General features: G+C 38.9%; 1 protein-coding gene across 2 annotated transcripts; it reads left to right on the plus strand.

Moving 5' to 3' along the window:
* The first annotated feature begins 1089 nt into the window (after nt 1-1089).
* SLC19A2 (solute carrier family 19 member 2) lies at nt 1090-19250 on the plus strand. 2 transcript variants are annotated; one of them, XM_050784748.1, is made up of 6 exons: nt 1090-1536; nt 5508-6110; nt 12967-13189; nt 14324-14516; nt 14917-15058; nt 17210-19250. In XM_050784748.1, exons 1-6 carry the CDS (start codon nt 1339-1341, stop codon nt 17336-17338), a joined length of 1488 nt encoding a protein of 495 aa, XP_050640705.1. In that variant the 5' UTR covers nt 1090-1338; the 3' UTR covers nt 17339-19250. The 2 variants fall into 2 exon arrangements, with proteins under 2 accessions (XP_050640705.1, XP_050640716.1); XM_050784759.1 differs by lacking the exon at nt 5508-6110 and having other exon boundaries at nt 1095-1536.
* The last annotated feature ends 235 nt before the right edge of the window (nt 19251-19485 follow it).

The following is a 19485-nucleotide window of genomic DNA, read 5'->3' on the forward strand; positions in this document are numbered from 1 at the left end:
AATCTTTCCCTTTACTAGTATCTTGTTCCATCTGGTAGACTCACTTCTGTTGCTGATGCTTGAAAAAAGTGTCACTTGCTATCACAGGAAGAAAATTGTGCTAGATGGATCGTAACATACCGAAAAGCAAGATAGTTTCAAAATGTTTCCATGAGCTTCTGGCAGGATCTATCATTCTACAAATACTGCACAGGAAAAATTGCTTTAAATGCTGCATCTTTGCCGAAGGATTAGGATAGAGCCAGGCTGTGAGTCAGGCAGAAAAAGGCACACAGAGGGAGATGAAAGCAAGCACTGGAGAGTCTTGCCATGCTTTGCCCTTGAAAACTATGCCAAGACCTCTTTTTTGTTTTTAAATGAAGAAATCCCTCATGTTTCGTGATTACTGTAATGACTCAGGATTTTCCACCTTCCTTTTAACTATAAACCTTAGCGTAGTTAGGTGTTTGTTTTCATTGTATCATGCTTGCAAAAAATGATGAAATAAAGTTAAAACCCTTTAACTGGGACTCCATTACGGTTCCGCTATTCACTGACCAGCTTGTTCATTATTCTCCCAATATTATCCACTTTCTTCATTTCAGTCTCTCGCTTAGATCCTGGGCTTCTGATGTCTTTCCATGGCGGATGAATACAATTTAAAACACGAAAGCTGCTGGAGGAGTGATTTAACCTTCCCCGTTCCCAACGTGAAATCTTTGCCTGTCCTCTGTCACTAAGTCTCTCAGGAGCAGAACCTGAATGGACATTCGAGGGACGGTGAATAAGAATGACAAACGATGGTTGGGGAGAACAGAGCGTTTCTTCCATCTGGGGATTAGGCCCACAGGACGCATTCCCGACAGATGAGCAGAGCCGACCACAGGTGTGACACGAACCCTAGCTGGCCGCCTGACTAGCGTTCGGCCGTAAGCCGCCCCTTTCAGATTGGAGTTCCACACGTCCTCCGCGCCTGAGCCCTGGGACGTCAGAAGCCTGGCTTGCTGCCGCCGCCGCCAATTCACGTCGTGTGACCCACAACCAATGGCAGAGAAGCCAAGTATTCCTGGCGTCCGCTGTGATTGGTTCCCAGCCTGGAGGCGGTGGCGGAGGGTGGGCCTTAGGACGGGTCTCCCTTAGGCCGGGCGCTCAGACCGCGACCGTGGAGGCGTCCGCGGGTTAAGGCTGGGAGTCCGGTAGCCGGAGGCGGCGGCGAGTCCAGAACGGCCGGGCCTAACAGGGAGAAGGCGTCACTTGCGGTTACAAGTGCCCGCGCTGGGGCAGTGCCTGACCCTCATTCCAGTTGGCGGAGGAGGAGAAGGAAGGGGTCGGGCCGGGTCCCCTCCCCTCGCGCCCCGGATGGATGTGCCCGGCCCGGTATCTCGGCGCGCCGCGGCGGCCGCTGTGCTCTTGCGCACCGCTCGGGTCCCTCGTGAGTGCTGGTTCTTGCCCACCGCGCTGCTCTGCGCCTATGGCTTCTTCGCCAGCCTCAGGCCGTCCGAGCCCTTCCTGACCCCGTACCTGCTGGGGCCGGACAAGAACCTGAGCGAGAGAGAGGTACGCGCGGAGGACGCGGGGCGCGCGCAGGAAGGGCGGGCGACCAGCCTGCGGGTGGGCGGCGGAGGAAGAGAGGACTGAGAAAAGCGCTCGAGCCATTCTGGGCAGAGATTTCTGATTTTTCCCAGTTGGAGGTCGACTTCGTGCTCTGCGTTGTGTTCATGATTTTCTGTTTTCTTCGGCTATGTAGGGCGAGTCTCCTGCGAAGGTCTCAGAACACGCGTCCAGAGGCCCCGTGCCTTGTGCGTCAGGCCGTATGCTGATAGTGTTGTAATGTGGCTTAGCGTGACTGCCCAGACTGGTCCAGCAGTTCCTGCTGGGGGTGAGGGGGTAATATTTTGACAAAGAAGTGAAAACAGCAAGGTGTACTTTGGACATAGCTTAGTAAATACTCATTGACTGAAAGTAGGCAACCACTGCTTTTCTGAAAGGATCTTCCCTCTACCTGCTTCACCTGCTTCCTGTCCATCCCTTACTTTGTTTACATTTGGCAGGATGGATGTGCTTATCCAAGTAAGGACAGGACAGAAGTACAGAAAGTCTTAATTTGTCTTGATTTTTAGTTGGGTGAGGTTGTGTCCAAGGATATCCTGCTCCTCTCTCCCTTAAGCCCAACCTCCAGGGATAAAGGCAGATGGTATAACATAATTGACTCTTAATTATGGTTTTCCTTGTATTGTGAATTGTTGCTTCACAGATGTTAGTTTTGCTTCTCAGATACAAGGTGGTGTCTTTGAAGGCTTCTGTGATGTTCAGGATAATTGAGAGCACGTAGTCCATCATCAAGAGTTTTTTGCTGATTGATTTTTCCTAGATAAGGGCTTACAATTAAAGTACTTCAGAAGCGCATAGTGTATTTTAGAAATGTACTGACCTGTTAAAGTGCATGGTCAAAACCAGCACTTGATTTTTGCAGAAGAAAGACAATATATAAACTGAAAAAGAAATTAAACCCAAAGTACTTCCACAAAACCGAAATAAAGCCGATTCAATGCCCTCTTCCTGGGCCGTTTCTCAGTCTTGTGGATCACTGCATAAGCGACCGTAGCAGTTATTCATAACCTATTTGAATTTTAATACTGATTTAAAGCAATAATAAAGTCAAAACAGCCAACTTTTGTGAACAGAATGATTTTACAAGAAAATTACTGCACTGATATGAGAAAGTATGATTCTGGAGACCCAAAACAACCACTGAATCTGAGGTGTAGCCACTGAGGCAGAATTGATACTGCTGTGAACAGCTGACCATTAAAGTTTCATGTGAACTGCCATGTGATCTGCACAGTTTGTGCACCTTTCCTGATAGTGAAACACAGGGAGAGAAACATGTTCCAAGTGTTGATATTTGAAAGCTGATCTGTTTTGTCATGTGCCCTGGGGAGAAGGTTGCTGTGTGATGTGCTACCAAGATCATGTGCTCTGTCCTATCAGAAAGCTTTTCAAGGTGAGTGAAGTATGTTCAGGGGGCACAGAAATAAAGCAGAGTGGCCAGGCGTAGTAACTGTTTGCTGATTGTGTAACAAAAACATAAGCGTACTTCTATTATTGCTAATTAGATGAGGAAAAGGGATTTGGAGAGAAATCTAGAAGTCTGGGGAAGGGGTGTATTCTCAGAGGACCACCAGATCATGGCTGATTCTCCTCTCCTTGTGGCAAGCCCTACGTTTTTTGTATAACTAATAATTGAAATAATAGAACAGCTTATTCATTACTTACTGAGTGCTTGCTTTTTGCAACGGACAGTTAAATAAAAAATATTACATGATTTTTAAGCAAAGCTAATGCTAAGTCATATTCAGCGACATTTGTATTAAAGTTTGTGTTTGCTCCTAGAAGACTGCAGAGGGACAAGTTGGTTTGAACAGAGCTATTGTTAACTAAATTTTAAAACAAAAGGAGAGGAGAAAAAGACAGATTTCTTCTCTCTACTCTCAAAGATTTTTTTTTTAGATTTCAGGAAAAGCATTCACTTTAAAATAGATACCAGTTTATAAGTTTTAAGCAGGCTAAAATTTGACTGTATGTTAATAGTTAAAGGCCAAACTTTCAGTAAAACAGATCTTTATCTGTGGGTAGATATTGCCCCAGATATCCTTGTCAGCTTATCCTCTAGTCTTCAGACTTTGTGAATAAATCAGGTGGAGTAAGTAATTTACATGTTGTGTCTCATTTAATTTTTGCAGCAAACAACTCTCCTTTACTGATAATGGAGGTTAAGGCTAAGGGGAGCTAAAAGAATCTTGTCTACACTCACACAGCAAGTGATGGAACTGAAATTCCTGCTGGGGTCTTTCTGGTTTAAAGCTTATTTTAAAGATCACTTCTACTATATCCCAAGTTTAAAATAGGCATTAAAAAGAAAACAGCAAAAACTTCTATTTTTTTTCTATTTACAAATAAGCAAAAAGAAGGACGTAAAAGTTGCCTATAATCCTGCCATCTGGAGAGAGTTAATTTTCTCAAGATTGTAGGACAGATTGACCATCTTTATTTGTTCCTCTGCCCCAAAAGAAACAAAACTTAGAGTCAGAGAAGCTTAATGAAACACTAGGATAAAGGCTGTCTATCTTGTGTCTAGAAGTAAGAAATGACAGTAATTCAGTTTTCAAAGCGTTTATTGAATCTAGTATCTTCCAAACAGTATGCTGGCTTTTAGACAGGTCATACAGGTGAATGTAGGGGTCTATCCTTAAAAAGCCGATAAGGCAGTTGTTGCTCAACTCTGGCTCATTTAAAAATCTGAGAAGTTTTTAGAAAATATCTGTGGCTGGGCATTTTTTTTTTTTTTTTTTTTTTTTTTTTTTTTTTTAAAGAGACAGAGTCTTGCTCTGTCACACAGGCTGGAGTGTAGTGGTGTGATCATAAGTCACTGCAGCCCCAAACTCCTGGGCTCAAGCACTTCTCCCACCTCAGCCTCCTGAGTAGCAGCCATAGGCCTGTGCCACCATGCTTGGCTAACAAATTTTTAAAAGCTTCTTAGGAGATGCAGCCATGGTGAAGAGCTAGTATTATGAATTAATTGGGGAAAGAGATGCATGTAGATCAGTATCAAGAGAGTTTGAGGCTAGGTGAGATGGCTCACATGTCCGTAATCCGAGCACTTTGGGAGGCTGAGGCTGGTGGATTGCTTTGAGCCCAGGAGTTTGAGACCAGCCTGGGTAATGTGGAGAAGCCCTATCTCTACCAAAAGAAAAAAAAAAAATTAGCTGGATGTGGTAGTACAGGCCTGTAGTCCCAGCTACTGGGGAGGCTGAGGTGGGAGGATCACCTGAGCCTCACCTGAGGCGGAGGTTGCAGTGAACCATGATTCTGCCACTGCACTCCAGCCTAGGTGACAGAGGAAGACCCTGTCTCCAAAAAAAAAAAAGAAAAAAAGAGTTTGAATATTGTAATACAAGTACTATTGGCTTCCGCAAAGTCTTTCTGAATAAGGAAGTCTTTGAAGTAGACCTTGATTAATGGGAAGAATTTATTAGGAAAAAAGATGATGCTATTGGGGATAGGAAAGGATATTTCGGGCTGGGCGTGGTGGTTCACGCCTGTAATCCCAGCGCTTTGGGAGGCTCCTCATTTGAGGTCAGGAGTTTGAGACCAGCCTGGCCAACATGGTGAAACCCCAACTCTACTAAAAATACAAAAATTAGCCGGGTGTGATGGCGGGTGCCTGTAATCTCAGCTATTTGGAAGGCTGAGGCAGGAGAATCACTTGAACCCGGGAGGCGGAGGTTGCAGTGAGCCACGATTGTACCATTGCACTCCAGCCTGGGTGCAGAGCGAGACTCCATCTCAAAAAAAAGAGAAGAGATATTTTCAAACAATTATCTGAAATGTTGTTGTCAAGGTTTCTTTGATTGATAAGGATGAGATCTTTGAGTTATTTGTAGGTTGTTTTGTAAGAAGAAATTCCTTTTGAGTATTCCAGGTCCTTTGATCACTAATGGGATTTTTTTTTTTTCTCTTTCTACCAGGTCTTCAATGAAATTTATCCAGTATGGACTTACTCTTACCTGGTGCTACTGTTTCCTGTGTTCCTTGCTACCGACTACCTCCGTTATAAACCTGTTGTTCTACTGCAGGGGCTCAGCCTTATTGTTACATGGTTTATGCTGCTCTATGCCCAGGGACTGTTGGCCATTCAATTTCTAGAATTTTTTTATGGCATAGCCACAGCCACTGAAATTGCCTATTACTCCTATATCTACAGTGTGGTAGACCTGGGCATGTACCAGAAAGTCACAAGTTACTGTCGAAGTGCCACTTTGGTGGGCTTTACAGTGGGCTCTGTCCTAGGGCAAATCCTTGTCTCAGTGGCAGGCTGGTCGCTGTTTAGCCTGAATGTCATCTCTCTTACCTGTGTTTCAGTGGCTTTTGCTGTGGCCTGGTTTTTACCTATGCCACAGAAGAGCCTCTTCTTTCACCACATTCCTTCTACCTGCCAGAGAGTGAATGGTATCAAGGTACAAAATGGTGGCATTGTTACTGACACCCCAGCTTCTAACCACCTTCCTGGCTGGGAGGACATTGAGTCAAAAATCCCTCTAAATATGGAGGAGCCTCCCCTGGAGGAACCGGTAAGCTCAGCCTTAAGTATCTTGTAATTGCTACTATGGGGGCTAGACCAGTGGTGAAAAAACCAGCAGACTCCCTCTTGATAGATCTTGTATTCATTTGGATTCATGTTTTATCCTGAGTTGATTCGTTGCTTTATTCATTCATTCTATTCATTCAAGCTGTGGTTTATTTATATTAGAGATGACACATTTATTTTTCCCTGGAGTGCATGACCTCCAAAGTCAGATTGATACAACATTATATTATATTGTTCATGTCAGAGATGTCTTGGATTGCAAGGGCTGAGTCTTCATCTTTTGAGTGTTTGGCACATAAATAAAGCACTCAGAAAATTTTTGCTAAATGGGTAAATGAAATGATTCTAATAAATGATTAAATATCTACTTCTAGTTTCTGAATTGAAGCCCAAATTATTATTTATTTATTTATTTATTTATTTATTTTTGAGATGGAGTCTTGCTCTGTTGCTGAGGCTGGAGAACAGTGGTGCGATCTCGATTCACTGCAACCTCTGCCTCCAGAGTTCAAGCAGTTCTGCCTCAGCCTCTCCCTAGTAGCTGGGATTACAGGCACTTGCCACCATGCCCAGCTAATTTTTCTATTTTAGTAGAGATGGGGTTTCACCATGTTGGCCAGGCTGGTCTCAAACTCCTGACCTCAAGCAGTACACCCGCCTCAGCCTCCCAAAGTGCTGGGATTACAGGCCTGAGCCACTGCACCCAGCCATGAAGCCCATGGTATTTAAGGGTAAGAAGTTATTTTCCTCTTCTGTGCTAGAAGGTATATCTGTTATTTATTTTTCAAATGACAATTTGCTGAAGTAAAGTAGTAATGAATAATGCAGGCAAAGAGATCACAAGAGGACAGTTTGAGGTGATGATGGAATAAATACTAAAAGTGTGTTATGAAGCTGTCTCTTGGAAGGGAGAAGTATGGCATTAAAATAATTTATCCATCTGTTCTGTCTAGCCAGGAAGATAAATTCCTTTCCCTAGACACCCACCCCCCTTTTTTTTAAATATACAAGTTTTTTTGTTTCTATTAGGTTATAAGCTGTGAGCTGTGAGGAGCAAAGTTAATTCCAGCCACACTGTAGTCTTAGTTTTCCTGGGACATGTTTGGAAATAAGCCTATTAACATTCCAGCTTTGTAGGTGGCCTCAGTCGGACTGAGCTCCATAAGCTTTGTAGGCTGGCTGATAATAAAGAACCATTATGAATAAAGTCTTTCATTCTGTACTGAGAGTTAACTGGATTGTTTCAATGTGGTATCTGATGTCCTCGTTGAAAATTACTCTTTTCTCTGTCCCCATTGTTGAGCTCTCAAATTACTACTTGAAATTTAGGTTATCATCCCAAAGAGCCTGGGTAGACTTCTAGAGCCTGGGCAACCCTCACCATGAAACTCACCTTGATTACCAAGGCACCTGTGAGCAGTTTTTGTCAGAATGACCAAGGATTAAGTGGCAATGAAATGCTGATTTTTTCATAAATTGTTAGGTAATGTTGGAGAGTCAACAGAGGGTTGATGGGAGAGGGAAGGAGGTATAATCATTTCATAGATTTCATGAAGTGGAAAAAAATACTCTTCTTTATCTGTTTTGAATGTGTTACAGTGGCTTTAGCTAAAATTAACATATATATAATGTGTGTATAAATGTATGTTTTAGATATTAACATATTGACCATAGTTCTAAAGATTTTTATAGATAGTGAGTTTCAAACTTTTTTGAATATAATTAAGAAACATAGTGAGAAAACACATTTTACATAGAAAACCTGTACATACATAGGTATGTATATATTTTATATATAACAGAAACAAGTTTTACAACAATACTTTATTCTGATACATTCTTTTACTTTTTAAAAATTCAGTTCACTGTTCTCTAAATCAATTTTATTACCAACTTATGGGTGGTGACCTATAGTTTAAAAAACTCTGTTCTAGATCAACTTGAAATACTTGTTTATAGATACACAGTGTGTCAGTATTTTATATACCGAAGAATTGTAGAATTTTAGAGTTAGAAATTCTAATCACAAGTCAGAAAAATCAGAGAATTTTAAGAAGAGATTAGATTTCATCAAGACTGTCCTTTTAGAGATAAGGATTAGGATCAGAGATTAGCAACTTGCGCAGAATTGCACAAATATACTCTTGGGCATAATTTTAAAGTGTATATGAGATCCAGTTCTCTCTAAACCTTTCTCCATGAAGTCTTTTAACTAGGGTAACAATGTCAGAACCATCATGTCAGTTACACTGTTTTCGAAATTAGGATTCAAGTCAGTTCCCTGATATCCTAGGCTCTGCTACCGATACCATAGCAGATGGGCAGTGCTGCTTGGTATTGGCACTGATTGGCCCTGAAATGCTGCTGTTTTTCTTTGGCAAGCTTGAAGGAAATTCAGAATATGGATATTAGGGAACACAGAGGTATTTTAAGTTGACAAGACCTATAATTAAACCATAAATTATAATCATGGTAATTATTGAAGAGTAGGTAGATAGATGGTTTTATCTTGATTTTTATAGAAAGAGAAAATGAAGTAGGAGGAGTCTAAGTGATAGCTCACTCTACAAGTTACCTTAGAGTATTTGTGAGTTCTTTTTATTTAAAGAGAGCCTATTGCATTGGGGCAAAGGGTGCTGATCTCACAGAAAGAAGAACCAAAGCTGGTGACTTTCTTTCACAAGCAGAGCTGGATTCATTATGTAGTTGGCTGATAAGTGAACCTGATTTATTTTGAGTTCTTCATCTATTAGAAATGACACAAATTAAACCACTTCTTTAGCATAGGTTCTGACATGTAATTAATACCTAGTAAATGATTCTCTTAATATAGCCATGCTTTTATTTGTAGTTTCATATCTTTTACTACTAGTAAGTGTTCTTTCTGTGTCTGCATGTCTAAGGTCTATAGGAACAATGACAACAGTGAAATTAATGCTTGCACTTTGGTATTAAATAATGTCATTTCTAGCAGCAGGGTGTAGTGAGTTTTGAAGAAAGTGAAGTCCAAACCCTAGTTCTAGTACTGGGGCAAGTTACTTAATTCTGTGAGATTTAGTTTCCTTATGTACATATATATCTTACAGGGTTATTTTGAGTATTTAAAGCTTTCAAATGAGTTTACATAGTAGGTTTCCAATAAATGGTAATTGCTGTTACTATTATCATTATCATTAGACATGAATAATCTGGAACAGCTTTGTACTTTTATGGTAGATAGTCATGTATTTGTGAGGTTGTAGATAGAGTAATATTTCCTTTTCTCTTTGAATTAATCATGCCCAGTCATCTTCATTATCATCATCATCGTACCTCCCATTTATTTTGACTTGGGTATCAGATACTGTGCTAAGAACTTTAGAGTTAGTATATTATTTGATTCTTATTAAAACTCGATGATGTAGATATTTGCTCATTTTAGAGAAGAGGAAACTAAATTTAGTTAACTGACTTGCTCTAAGGCACATAGGAAGTGGCACTTCAAAAATTTCCAACTCAGGCCGGGCATGGTAGCTCGCACCTGTAATCCCAGCACTTTGGGTGGGCAAGGCAGGCAGATCACTTGAGGTCAGGAGTACGAGACCAGCCTTGCCAAGGTAGTGAAACACCATGTCTGCTAAAAAAAAAACAACAACAAAAACTAACTGGGCATGGTGGCGCATGCCTGTAATCCCAGCTACTTGGGAGGCTGAGGCAGGAGAGTTGCTTTAACCCGGGAGGCGGAAGTTGCAGTGAGCTGAGATGGTGCCACTGCACTCCAGCTTGGGCAACAGAGACTCTGTCTCAAAAAAAAAAAAAACAAAAAGAAAAATTTCCACCCGCATCTGGTTGACTCCAAAAACCACCACTTCAGTAGAGATTTCCATTCCCTGACAGAGGGAAGTAATTGTTAAAGATTTTTAAATGTATAAAACAGTGTCAAAACCTTATATTCAAATGAAATCTGAAACTAGATCCCCATTGTGATAAGTAAATAAAAATTGAGCCTTTCTGATTGAAACAGGAATGCAGGTCTGATAATTTTACCCACCTTGAGCCTGTTATTCATCCCACATGAAACTCTCAAAGCTCCATGGAACACAGTGAAGCCACTTATTAAATTAGAACTTGCATGATTAACTATGAGCAGCTCAGAGTTTTGATGTAATAGAAATAAACCTTTGTAAATGTAATTTAACAAGAAACATAAAAGGTAATATGTCAAATGCTCTTTTAGAAAGTGCGATTCATATAAGCTTAACATTTGAAGCCTAGAAAACAGCATAGAAGGAAGCCTGCAGATTATAGCAAGAGGTGCCGATTTTATAAACAGGACCTGCCAACTTTTCTTTTTGGCGTGGCCAGATAATAGATTGAGTAGTTATTAACTTCTGTGTGCAGAATTCATTATTACATAATAGATCTAAAGTTCTCAAATGTATTATACTGGCATTATTTTATGTATGCCATGACTTTTTAAGCTATGCAATAAAAATAACATTAACTGAGCACCTCTATAATAAATACATGCATTATCTAATTTAACTCTGTATAATCTTATGTGGATAGATGTTATTGTTATCATTTTCATTTTCCAGATGAGAAAACTAAGGGTTTCTTATCAGTTTATGGTAGGTTTCTAATAGAAACTTGTGAATCCTTTTAATAGTTCCATTCTTCCAGGAATATACTTTCTTATAATCCTTCCAGCATCCTTGAAAGTTTTAGATTATCACAGTTGTTTTCCAGGTTATATTGGTTAAGCAACTTAAGCTAAATAGTAAAATTCTGATATAGTTCAATAAAACTGGTGGATCTTGAATAAAGACTTCAGAAAATATGCTTGGTACCATTCACTCACTCTCAGCAAATTCACATTAGATATAATTAACAGTTATCTTGTGATTTGTTTAAATTCACAAGGTTTGCGCTCATATACAGTGCCAAGAAATCAATCTTGTAACAGCAGTATTTTGTACTTTTAGGTGGTTATCATATGCAGATTCATCAAGTAGAATTTTCAAGTGTCAGTAATTCTTTCTCTGAGTTATCTTAGTTAACCTCAGTACTCCTCCCTGAATTTTGGAAAAGGGCTGTAGTAATGGTGCTTGAAGGATATCCCCCTCTGGGCTAAACAGCACAAAGAAGGAAGCACCACACTGGGGTTGCTTTGCAACGGCATGAGAAGGTAAAAGAATGATGAAACTCGGATTCTCAGTCCAGTGAGGTTTTCTAGCCTCTGAGGGAGAAAATGGCCTTTATTTACCTAATGCTGATGGTCACTGTTACTGTATATAAGAGGAGAAAATATCTGTACTAATTTTATAAAAATGATATATATGGTGTGTGTGTATGTATGTTTTTTTTTTTTTTTTTTTTTTTTGAGACAGAGTCTCTCTCTGTTGCCCAGGCTGGAGTGTAGTGGCATGATCACGGCTCACTGCAGCCTTTATCTAGGTTCAAGTGATCCTCCCACCTCAGTCTCCTGAGTAGCAGGGACTACATGTGTACACCACCACACCCAGCTAATTAAATTTTTGTGTGTGTGTGTGTGTGTGTATGTGTGTATGGAGACGGGATCTTACTATGTTGCCCAGCTTGATCTTGAACTTCTTGGTTCAAGCAGTTCTCCTGCCACAGCCTCCTGAAGTGTGGAGATTCCAGGCGTGAGCCACTGTGCCTGGCATCTACTTACTTTTTTAAATTAAACATTACAGAAAGCTATATAAAAAAAATTAAAAATCACCTGACCTACTACCACCCAAAGATTAGTGAACTTTTCAAACATCTCTTTTCATATATGCATATGCATGTACACATATGTATACATTTTATAGTAAATGAAATTGTGATCTACATGTAGTCTTGTAACTTGCTGTTGTTTTACTCAGTGGTATATCGTACTCATCTTTCCATGGCGCTCATTTTGCCTTTACATGTTAGCCACGAAAGTAAAATTTTCCATGTTCTGTTTTTTTGGGTTTTTTTTTGGTAGAGATAGGATCTCACTTTATTGCCCAGGCTGATCTCAAACTCCTGGGCTCAAGCAATTCTGTCTTGACCTCCCAAAGTGCTGAGATTATAGATGTGAGCCACCGCACCCGGCCTTCCCATGTTCTGAGCAAGGCCCAGGGATTACAGTAACATTTGGCAGATTAGTCCTTTTATACAGATGAAATCAGAGATATCTCACAGAGTGTCTGACATCTCATATTCACTTCTTGTGATGGTGCATAGCTCAGTAATGTCTTGCTTCACTCAATTATAAGCCCAGTAACTTGATTTATTACTTTATTATAATACTATTTCTCATTGTTTAAATATTAAGTAATATAAAAAGTTTAAGGAAGAAAATTTAAACCACTAAGAACCCACCACTTAGAAAGAACTGCTAATATTTTGGTCTACTTCTTTCCAATATTTCTATCTTAACTGTTGCGTCAATCTGTCAATTACAAGGGTAGGAGGCCTTAACTGAATAGTGATTTATTAGGGTTGCTAGTCTGTTGCTTATTATTATTCTTGTTATGTTGTTTGCCAGTCTATGGGAGATGTAGATTATAGACTCCTATTGGCTGAAGCCTGCAATCTCTTTTCATCATCTTCATTTTGTAAACAATACATCTTTTGCTGGGTTGATTACATACAGCTGTGTTAATGCTATAGTGCATTTAAAGCAAAAATCCTATGAGAACATATTTTTCACCAGAGGGGAGAAATGTAATTGTTACAAGTTTATGAAGTAAGCAGTTGGTTTTCACAAGGAAAAAAGTCTGTTAGGTAAATAATTGGGCCTGTAAATTGCTTTCTATATAATTGCCTTCATCAGAGTTTGAGCGTTGTTCCCTTTTGCTATGTAGGAACCCAAGCCAGACCGTCTCCTTGTGTTGAAAGTACTATGGAATGATTTCCTGATGTGCTACTCTTCTCGCCCTCTTCTCTGCTGGTCTGTGTGGTGGGCCCTCTCTACCTGTGGCTATTTTCAAGTTGTGAACTACACACAGGGCCTGTGGGAGAAAGTGATGCCTTCTCGCTATGCTGCTATCTATAATGGTGGTGTGGAGGCTGTTTCAACCTTACTGGGTAAGCAATGCAGGATAATAGAGGGTGGTGGTGGGGAAGGGATTCCTCTGGTAGGTAAGCCAGCCGTAATCAGATTTGCTCCCCCCTCCCAAATTTGAAATAGCCTCAAAAAATGATTTACTTATTTTGAGCTCGATTTTATAATTGAGGAAGACAACTTAGAAGTACTCAAGTGGAGCAGGACTATGACTAACCAACTGGAATTTTAAAATAAACTTTGGGGAAACCTAATATAATAATTTTCAAGATTGTTTATCCAAGTTTCCATTATCTCTGTACTTACTGGGTAGTTTTGTCACTTGATGTGAAATTTTGAATAGCAATATACAGTAGTTTATAACAATAGTGTCTAATATTTGTTGAATGTTACTATGTGCTAGGTCCTGTTCTAAGGACATTATATACATTAACTCAATCTTCACAAAATTCCTGAGATAAATTTATCCCCATTTTGCAATGGAAACTTGGGACTGGTAGGTTAATAACTTGCTCAAGGTCATATAGATGGTAAGTAGCAAAGTCAAGATTTGAACTCAGGCAGGATGGCTTCAGAGCCTGTGTATTTGACCATCTTACTCTTTTGTTCATTTGTAATTTGTTGACCTACCTCCTGAGGTTGTTGGATGGTGTTATATGATTTCTGTAAACACTTATTATCTGTCTTGGCACTCAGAAAACACTTCATAGATTTTAGCTATCCTTATCATCGTCACTGTTTTACCAAAAGGCAGAGAAGCCCTTTTGCCATGTTCTAGACCGCTCCTTGGTGTGAAGGGGAGGTGACTCATCCCGCCATGATGCCAAATTAGAGGCCGTGGTTCTTTTTGACTCTTGCCTCTGCTTCAGCTGCAGAATTTTTTTTTGCTTAGCAAAGTCCCTGTGTCTTTGTCCTGCATTTTCATCTCATTGCCCCCTCTCCTAATTCAGTCTGTCATCTCAGTGGCTCCATTTTATTGATTCCATCAAGTTCAGAAATCTCTGTGTGAGTTTCAAGGCCCTCCATATTCTTGAGCTATCCTATTTATAAGGTTGCAGATTTGAAAATTTAATAATCTAAGCTGCGTTTTTAATGTATTTTATAGCATTTGCTTAGCAAAATAACTGGATTTTTTTGTTGTTGTTGTTATTTTGTAGGTGCTGTTGCTGTCTTTGCAGTTGGTTATATAAAAATATCCTGGTCAACTTGGGGAGAAATGACGTTATCTCTCTTTTCTCTCCTGATTGCTGCTGCAGTGTATATCATGGACACTGGGGGTAACATTTGGGTGTGCTATGCATCCTATGTTGTCTTCAGAATCATCTACATGTTACTCATCACCATAGCAACGTATGTATTTTGGCTCATAGAAGCCTTAGGAAAAATTGTAACAGGATAAATTTTTTGGTTTCTTTACAAACCAAAATATTAAAGTTTCTAGTTAAATTAGGCAAATGGGAGGAAACATTGTATTTTATGTGCATTATCAGTTTTTCTTCTGAGGAAACATTTAGGCAAGTTTTGTTTATTCCCTTGTCTGTATGTTCCTACTGTTTTCAGATGTTTGCATGAGATTTATATCATTTAGTTGCAAAATATTTTCATTTGTTTGGAAAGGCAATTGACAGTGGAAAGGAGGACTCTTCACATTTCAAGTAAAAATGTTTACTTTTATTTAGAATAACTATTATAAGTACTCAGGAAGTAATTCTTATCTATTCACTCTTCTTTTATTTTTAATTTTTTTAAGTTTTCAAATTGCTGCAAACCTCAGCATGGAACGCTATGCCCTAGTATTTGGTGTAAATACCTTCATTGCCCTGGCACTACAGACGCTGCTCACTCTAATTGTGGTAGATGCCAGTGGCCTTGGATTAGAAATTACCACTCAGGTAAGATCTCTCCTTTGGCATCGAAGGTAGTGTGTGTGACTTGATCAGGGTGACAGAAGTATATGTATGCTTAATGGAAACAAATTCAAACAATAGGGAACAGATGTAAAGTAAAAGTGTACCCTCCTTCCTTCATTCAACACCTTCTCCCCTATCCTTAGTTCCTCTCTCCCTGGAGGGTGTTGGGATTGTCGTCTTTTTTATGAGGTCTTAGAACACTCCTGAGTGTAACTCATCAGCCCAGTGGGTCTGTTTCAGCTGAGAGGTAATACTGATTCCTTACAGGCCAAGACCTCCTGCTTCCTCATCCATTATTTCCCTCTATACTTAAATCTATGCTTGGAATACTGTGTCCCATGTTTGAGATTCCCTGTTTCATCTCACAGCTCTTTAAGTTTCCTCCCTTTATTTAAAACACCCCTTACCCAAATACCAAGGTAGTGCCTTGCTGTTGATGAACAGCATTATGATTTGTAACACATGACCTATTGAGAAACTTGCACCAACACCCAAAAACAATGTGAATACTTTTTACATTCAGGAATTGTATAGTTGTATATGCCTTCATGCATTGTGAGTTTTAAGTACATATTGTTTTGTACTTTGGCAAAATGGGCAACTGAATGAATCAAGAGGTACTTACTCCCACCCCGATCCCAACCCAAATGATTTCTTCCCAACATATTAGCTGTAATTAACTTTGTTTTTACTAAAGCAATCTAGGAGAGAAATAGTAATAATAGACAATGTGCATTGAGTGCCTTCTGTGTGTCAAATGCTTTGTATAGGATTTGCAGGGTTGCTGTATTAGACATGAAGAAGATGAGTTTGAGAGATGTTAAGTCACTTGTCCAATACTATCACTAATAGTGTTCCAGAGCTCGGCGTTAAACCAACATCTAACCCCAAAACTTATTTCAGGATGGAAAGTAGGAGAGAAACTTAAGTGCCTGCCATCCTCCCTGTATAAGGGAGAGTTCCCAGGACGATTACAGTTGAGGGAAACATGGCTCTCATTGGAAGTGGAAATTTGTCAGCAGATTCTTACAGAAATGGTAGATTTAAACATGTGGAATAATAGGATTTTGTGGGTGGTGCTGAAACCCATTTAACTGCCATGATTGATTAATGGCTTCCTGCAGAAGTATAGCCAACATCGAAAGAAATTGGCTCAGTGATTTAAGGCCATACTCTCATTGTACCTTTGAACCAGTTCGTAAGTATTTAGTATGTTATTATAAGAAGATGATGATGATGATGATGTTAATAAACCATATAGTCACATTAAAATTTGGCTTAGGGCATCATCCTCCGCAAACTAACACAGGAAACAGAAAACCAAACACTACATGTTCTCTCTCATAAGTCGGTGTTGAACAATGAGAACACATGGACACAGGGAGGGGAACAACAGACATCGGGGCCTGTCGGAGGGTAGGCGGCAAGGAGAGGGAGAGCATTAGGACAAATACCTAATGTATGTGGGGCTTAAAACCTAGATGATGGGTTGATAGGTGCAGCAAACCAGCATGACACACGTATACCTATATAACAAATTTGCACGTTCTGCACATGCACCCCAGAACTTAAAAAAAAAAAAAAAAATTAGGGAAGAATTTTTATATTAAGTAATCCTATAATGGAATCTAGTTGACCTTCTACTGCCCTCTTCTGGGGAAAAATAGAGTTCTTGATCTTCAGAATTTGGCCTGTTTGTACCCACCTATCAGCTTGAAGGTAGAGACCAGGACTGAATTATAACAATAACAGCAACAACAATAGAAATAATACTAACAGCATTAGCATTGTGCTAATGAGCATTTGTGATCTCACTGATTCGTCCCAACAATGCTGTAAAGTGACAACTATTATGAATTCCATTTTGTAAGTGAAGAAGTCAGGGCTCAGAGATGAAGTATCTCAATCAAGTTCACGCAGCTTGTGAGGGATGAAGTCAGGATTCACACTTAGGCAGTCAGGCTTTATTTAGTACCACCATGCTGGTGATGCTGCTTTGTAACTTTAGGGTCTGGCACATGGTGTAAGTATGCAATATTTTTTTAGGCTTTATGGACAAATTCTGAATATACTTTATTATAGAGTAATCATCTTGTAATTGATAATTCAATAAACTATTTTTCCCCCTTCTAGTTTTTGATCTATGCCGGTTATTTTGCACTCATCGCTGTGGTTTTCCTGGCCAGTGGTGCAGTCAGTATTATGAAGAAATGTAGAAAGCTGGAAGATCCAGAATCAAGTTCTCAAGTAACCACTTCATAATACACTGCTGAAGGGCTTCTTCTTATAGCAAGAACTCCGCACAGCAACTGCCTGGATGTATTTGATTTTTTAAAGTGTAGACATATATTTATGAATGTGCATTTCTTGGCTTCAAAGCAGCCACTTGACTAATACCTTGTATTCCGGGAATAACATGATACTATTCAGAGGAGCCAGAAGTAAAGTTTATTTCATGGATTATTTATAGAGCTAATTTAAGGATGACTTCTGATTCAAAAGTGAACTTGATTTTAAAAACCAGTCAAGAGCAATCAAGCAGCACATGGTGTTGTATACTTTATTAGCAAGTGAGTTTGGTGTTTTATAGGTCGCATATGTCTGTATCTACTTAGCCAGGTGCTTGGCCTGGTGGGAGCATGGCTTCACAGAGGCCACAAAATGTTACAAGTCATGATGGATGGAAATATGTTCTAACAGCATCTGCCTCTATTCAATTTAATTCTTATTATTTCTGTGTTACTCATGTGCATTGGTCTTTCTACATAGTTATTTTATCACTGGCAATATTTGTTCTGATTTAGTGTTCTGTATTTTAAGGTGTATGTATCATTTCTAATTTTAAGTTATTTTTAAAAAATTCATCGTATGAATGTTCTTGGTTCCCATCGTGACAATTATGTATTTGTGTAAAATTTGTTTAGAAGTACATTTTTGCATTATTCATATGCTTCCCAGAGAAGCTCATTTACTTAGAAAATAAGGCAAGTTTTGAAGCCTGCCTAAATGAAGAGATTTAAGAAAGCTTAAGGTAGGTTTGCTTGTCTTTAAATCTTCAATATGAAGGACTATTATTTCCAAGATTAAAAGTTCATATATGGGCTACAGATATAACTAGCCCATTTGTATTTGCATTCCCTTTTATTTCCAAAATAAAATGAGAAATCTTTTTTGAATAATTTCATCCCTATATATAGTTTTTATATTAATTTGTTTTTCTTATCCAAATAAAGATGTCAATAGGAATTGCATTAGTCCAAGGCCTTTTTCATAAACTGAGCCTCTTTTAAATTATTTCAATGGGACAGGAACTAGGATAGATGTGATTCCTGCATTTTTTTTACCTTAAGTCTGTCTTTGTTTCTAAAGGTAGATCATCTTGAATATTTGCTTAAAATTGCTAGTGATTTCATTACCAAGTTACTTGAAAAAAATGTTCTGTATGCATTTAATTCTGAAATCAGTCTACGAAGGGGCTGCTAGTATATGTCAGACATGAAAACTATTTTAAAGCTGACTTTGTTGCCTTATCTTGAAAAGAATCTAGATAGGTGCTTTTAACTGGGATATTAACTTTTTTTAGAATGACACAGCTGAACAGTGTTAATAATAGTGTGTCAAGATTGCAAAATTGACGTACTTATTTGGTTGAAGCAGGAATCCTAGAAGCAGATGGATGAGGATAAGAATAGGTCATTTTCTATTCACTGTCCTTTACAATTAAGGGAAAGGAAAAGAACACTAGCTAAGGAAGGGAAAGGGAAGTGGTATCGTAAGAGTAGCAACCTCCATTTTATATTTTGTTTTTTGTTTTTGCTTTGTTTTGTTTGTGCTAATTTGGGAATTGTGTACTCCAAAACAAGTAGAAAAGTGCTGTTTGAGGGATTTTATTAAATCTTTTTTTAATGGCATGTGGTACAAATTGTTCACGTTACCAAAGCAATATTTCCCTGGAATTTAATTCCAAGTTTGCGGCATACAACCTGAGCCTTTTCGTATATGAGACAAGAATATGTTCACATCTTGGTATGTGGCCATGTTTGTAGAATGCTGAACCCAGTGTGCAAGTTGTACTGTATGCAGTTTTGCAAATAACTGAAAATAATTTGTTGTACTTTTTATTCAATTCTGTATAGATTATAAAATTATTTTTATTAAATAAATATTTTACAGTGTATTTTCTCTTTTTAATCAAAATTATTTTAAATTTATCTTCTATTTCAGTAGGAGCTTTAGATTATATCTTTAAATATTTTAATAATGTATCCTAGGACAAATTTCATATTAAGTCTTCCCCTCGTCTAACTTGCCTAGTTAACCTTTTGTTATCTTGTTAATTATTCCATTCCTTTGTGATTTTTACCTTTGACTCTTCCGCCTTATTTCAGATGTTTTCCCCCTTTTCTTTT

Source organism: Macaca thibetana, chromosome 1 (assembly GCF_024542745.1).
Source record: "Macaca thibetana thibetana isolate TM-01 chromosome 1, ASM2454274v1, whole genome shotgun sequence".
NCBI classification, from domain to species: Eukaryota; Metazoa; Chordata; class Mammalia; order Primates; family Cercopithecidae; genus Macaca; species Macaca thibetana.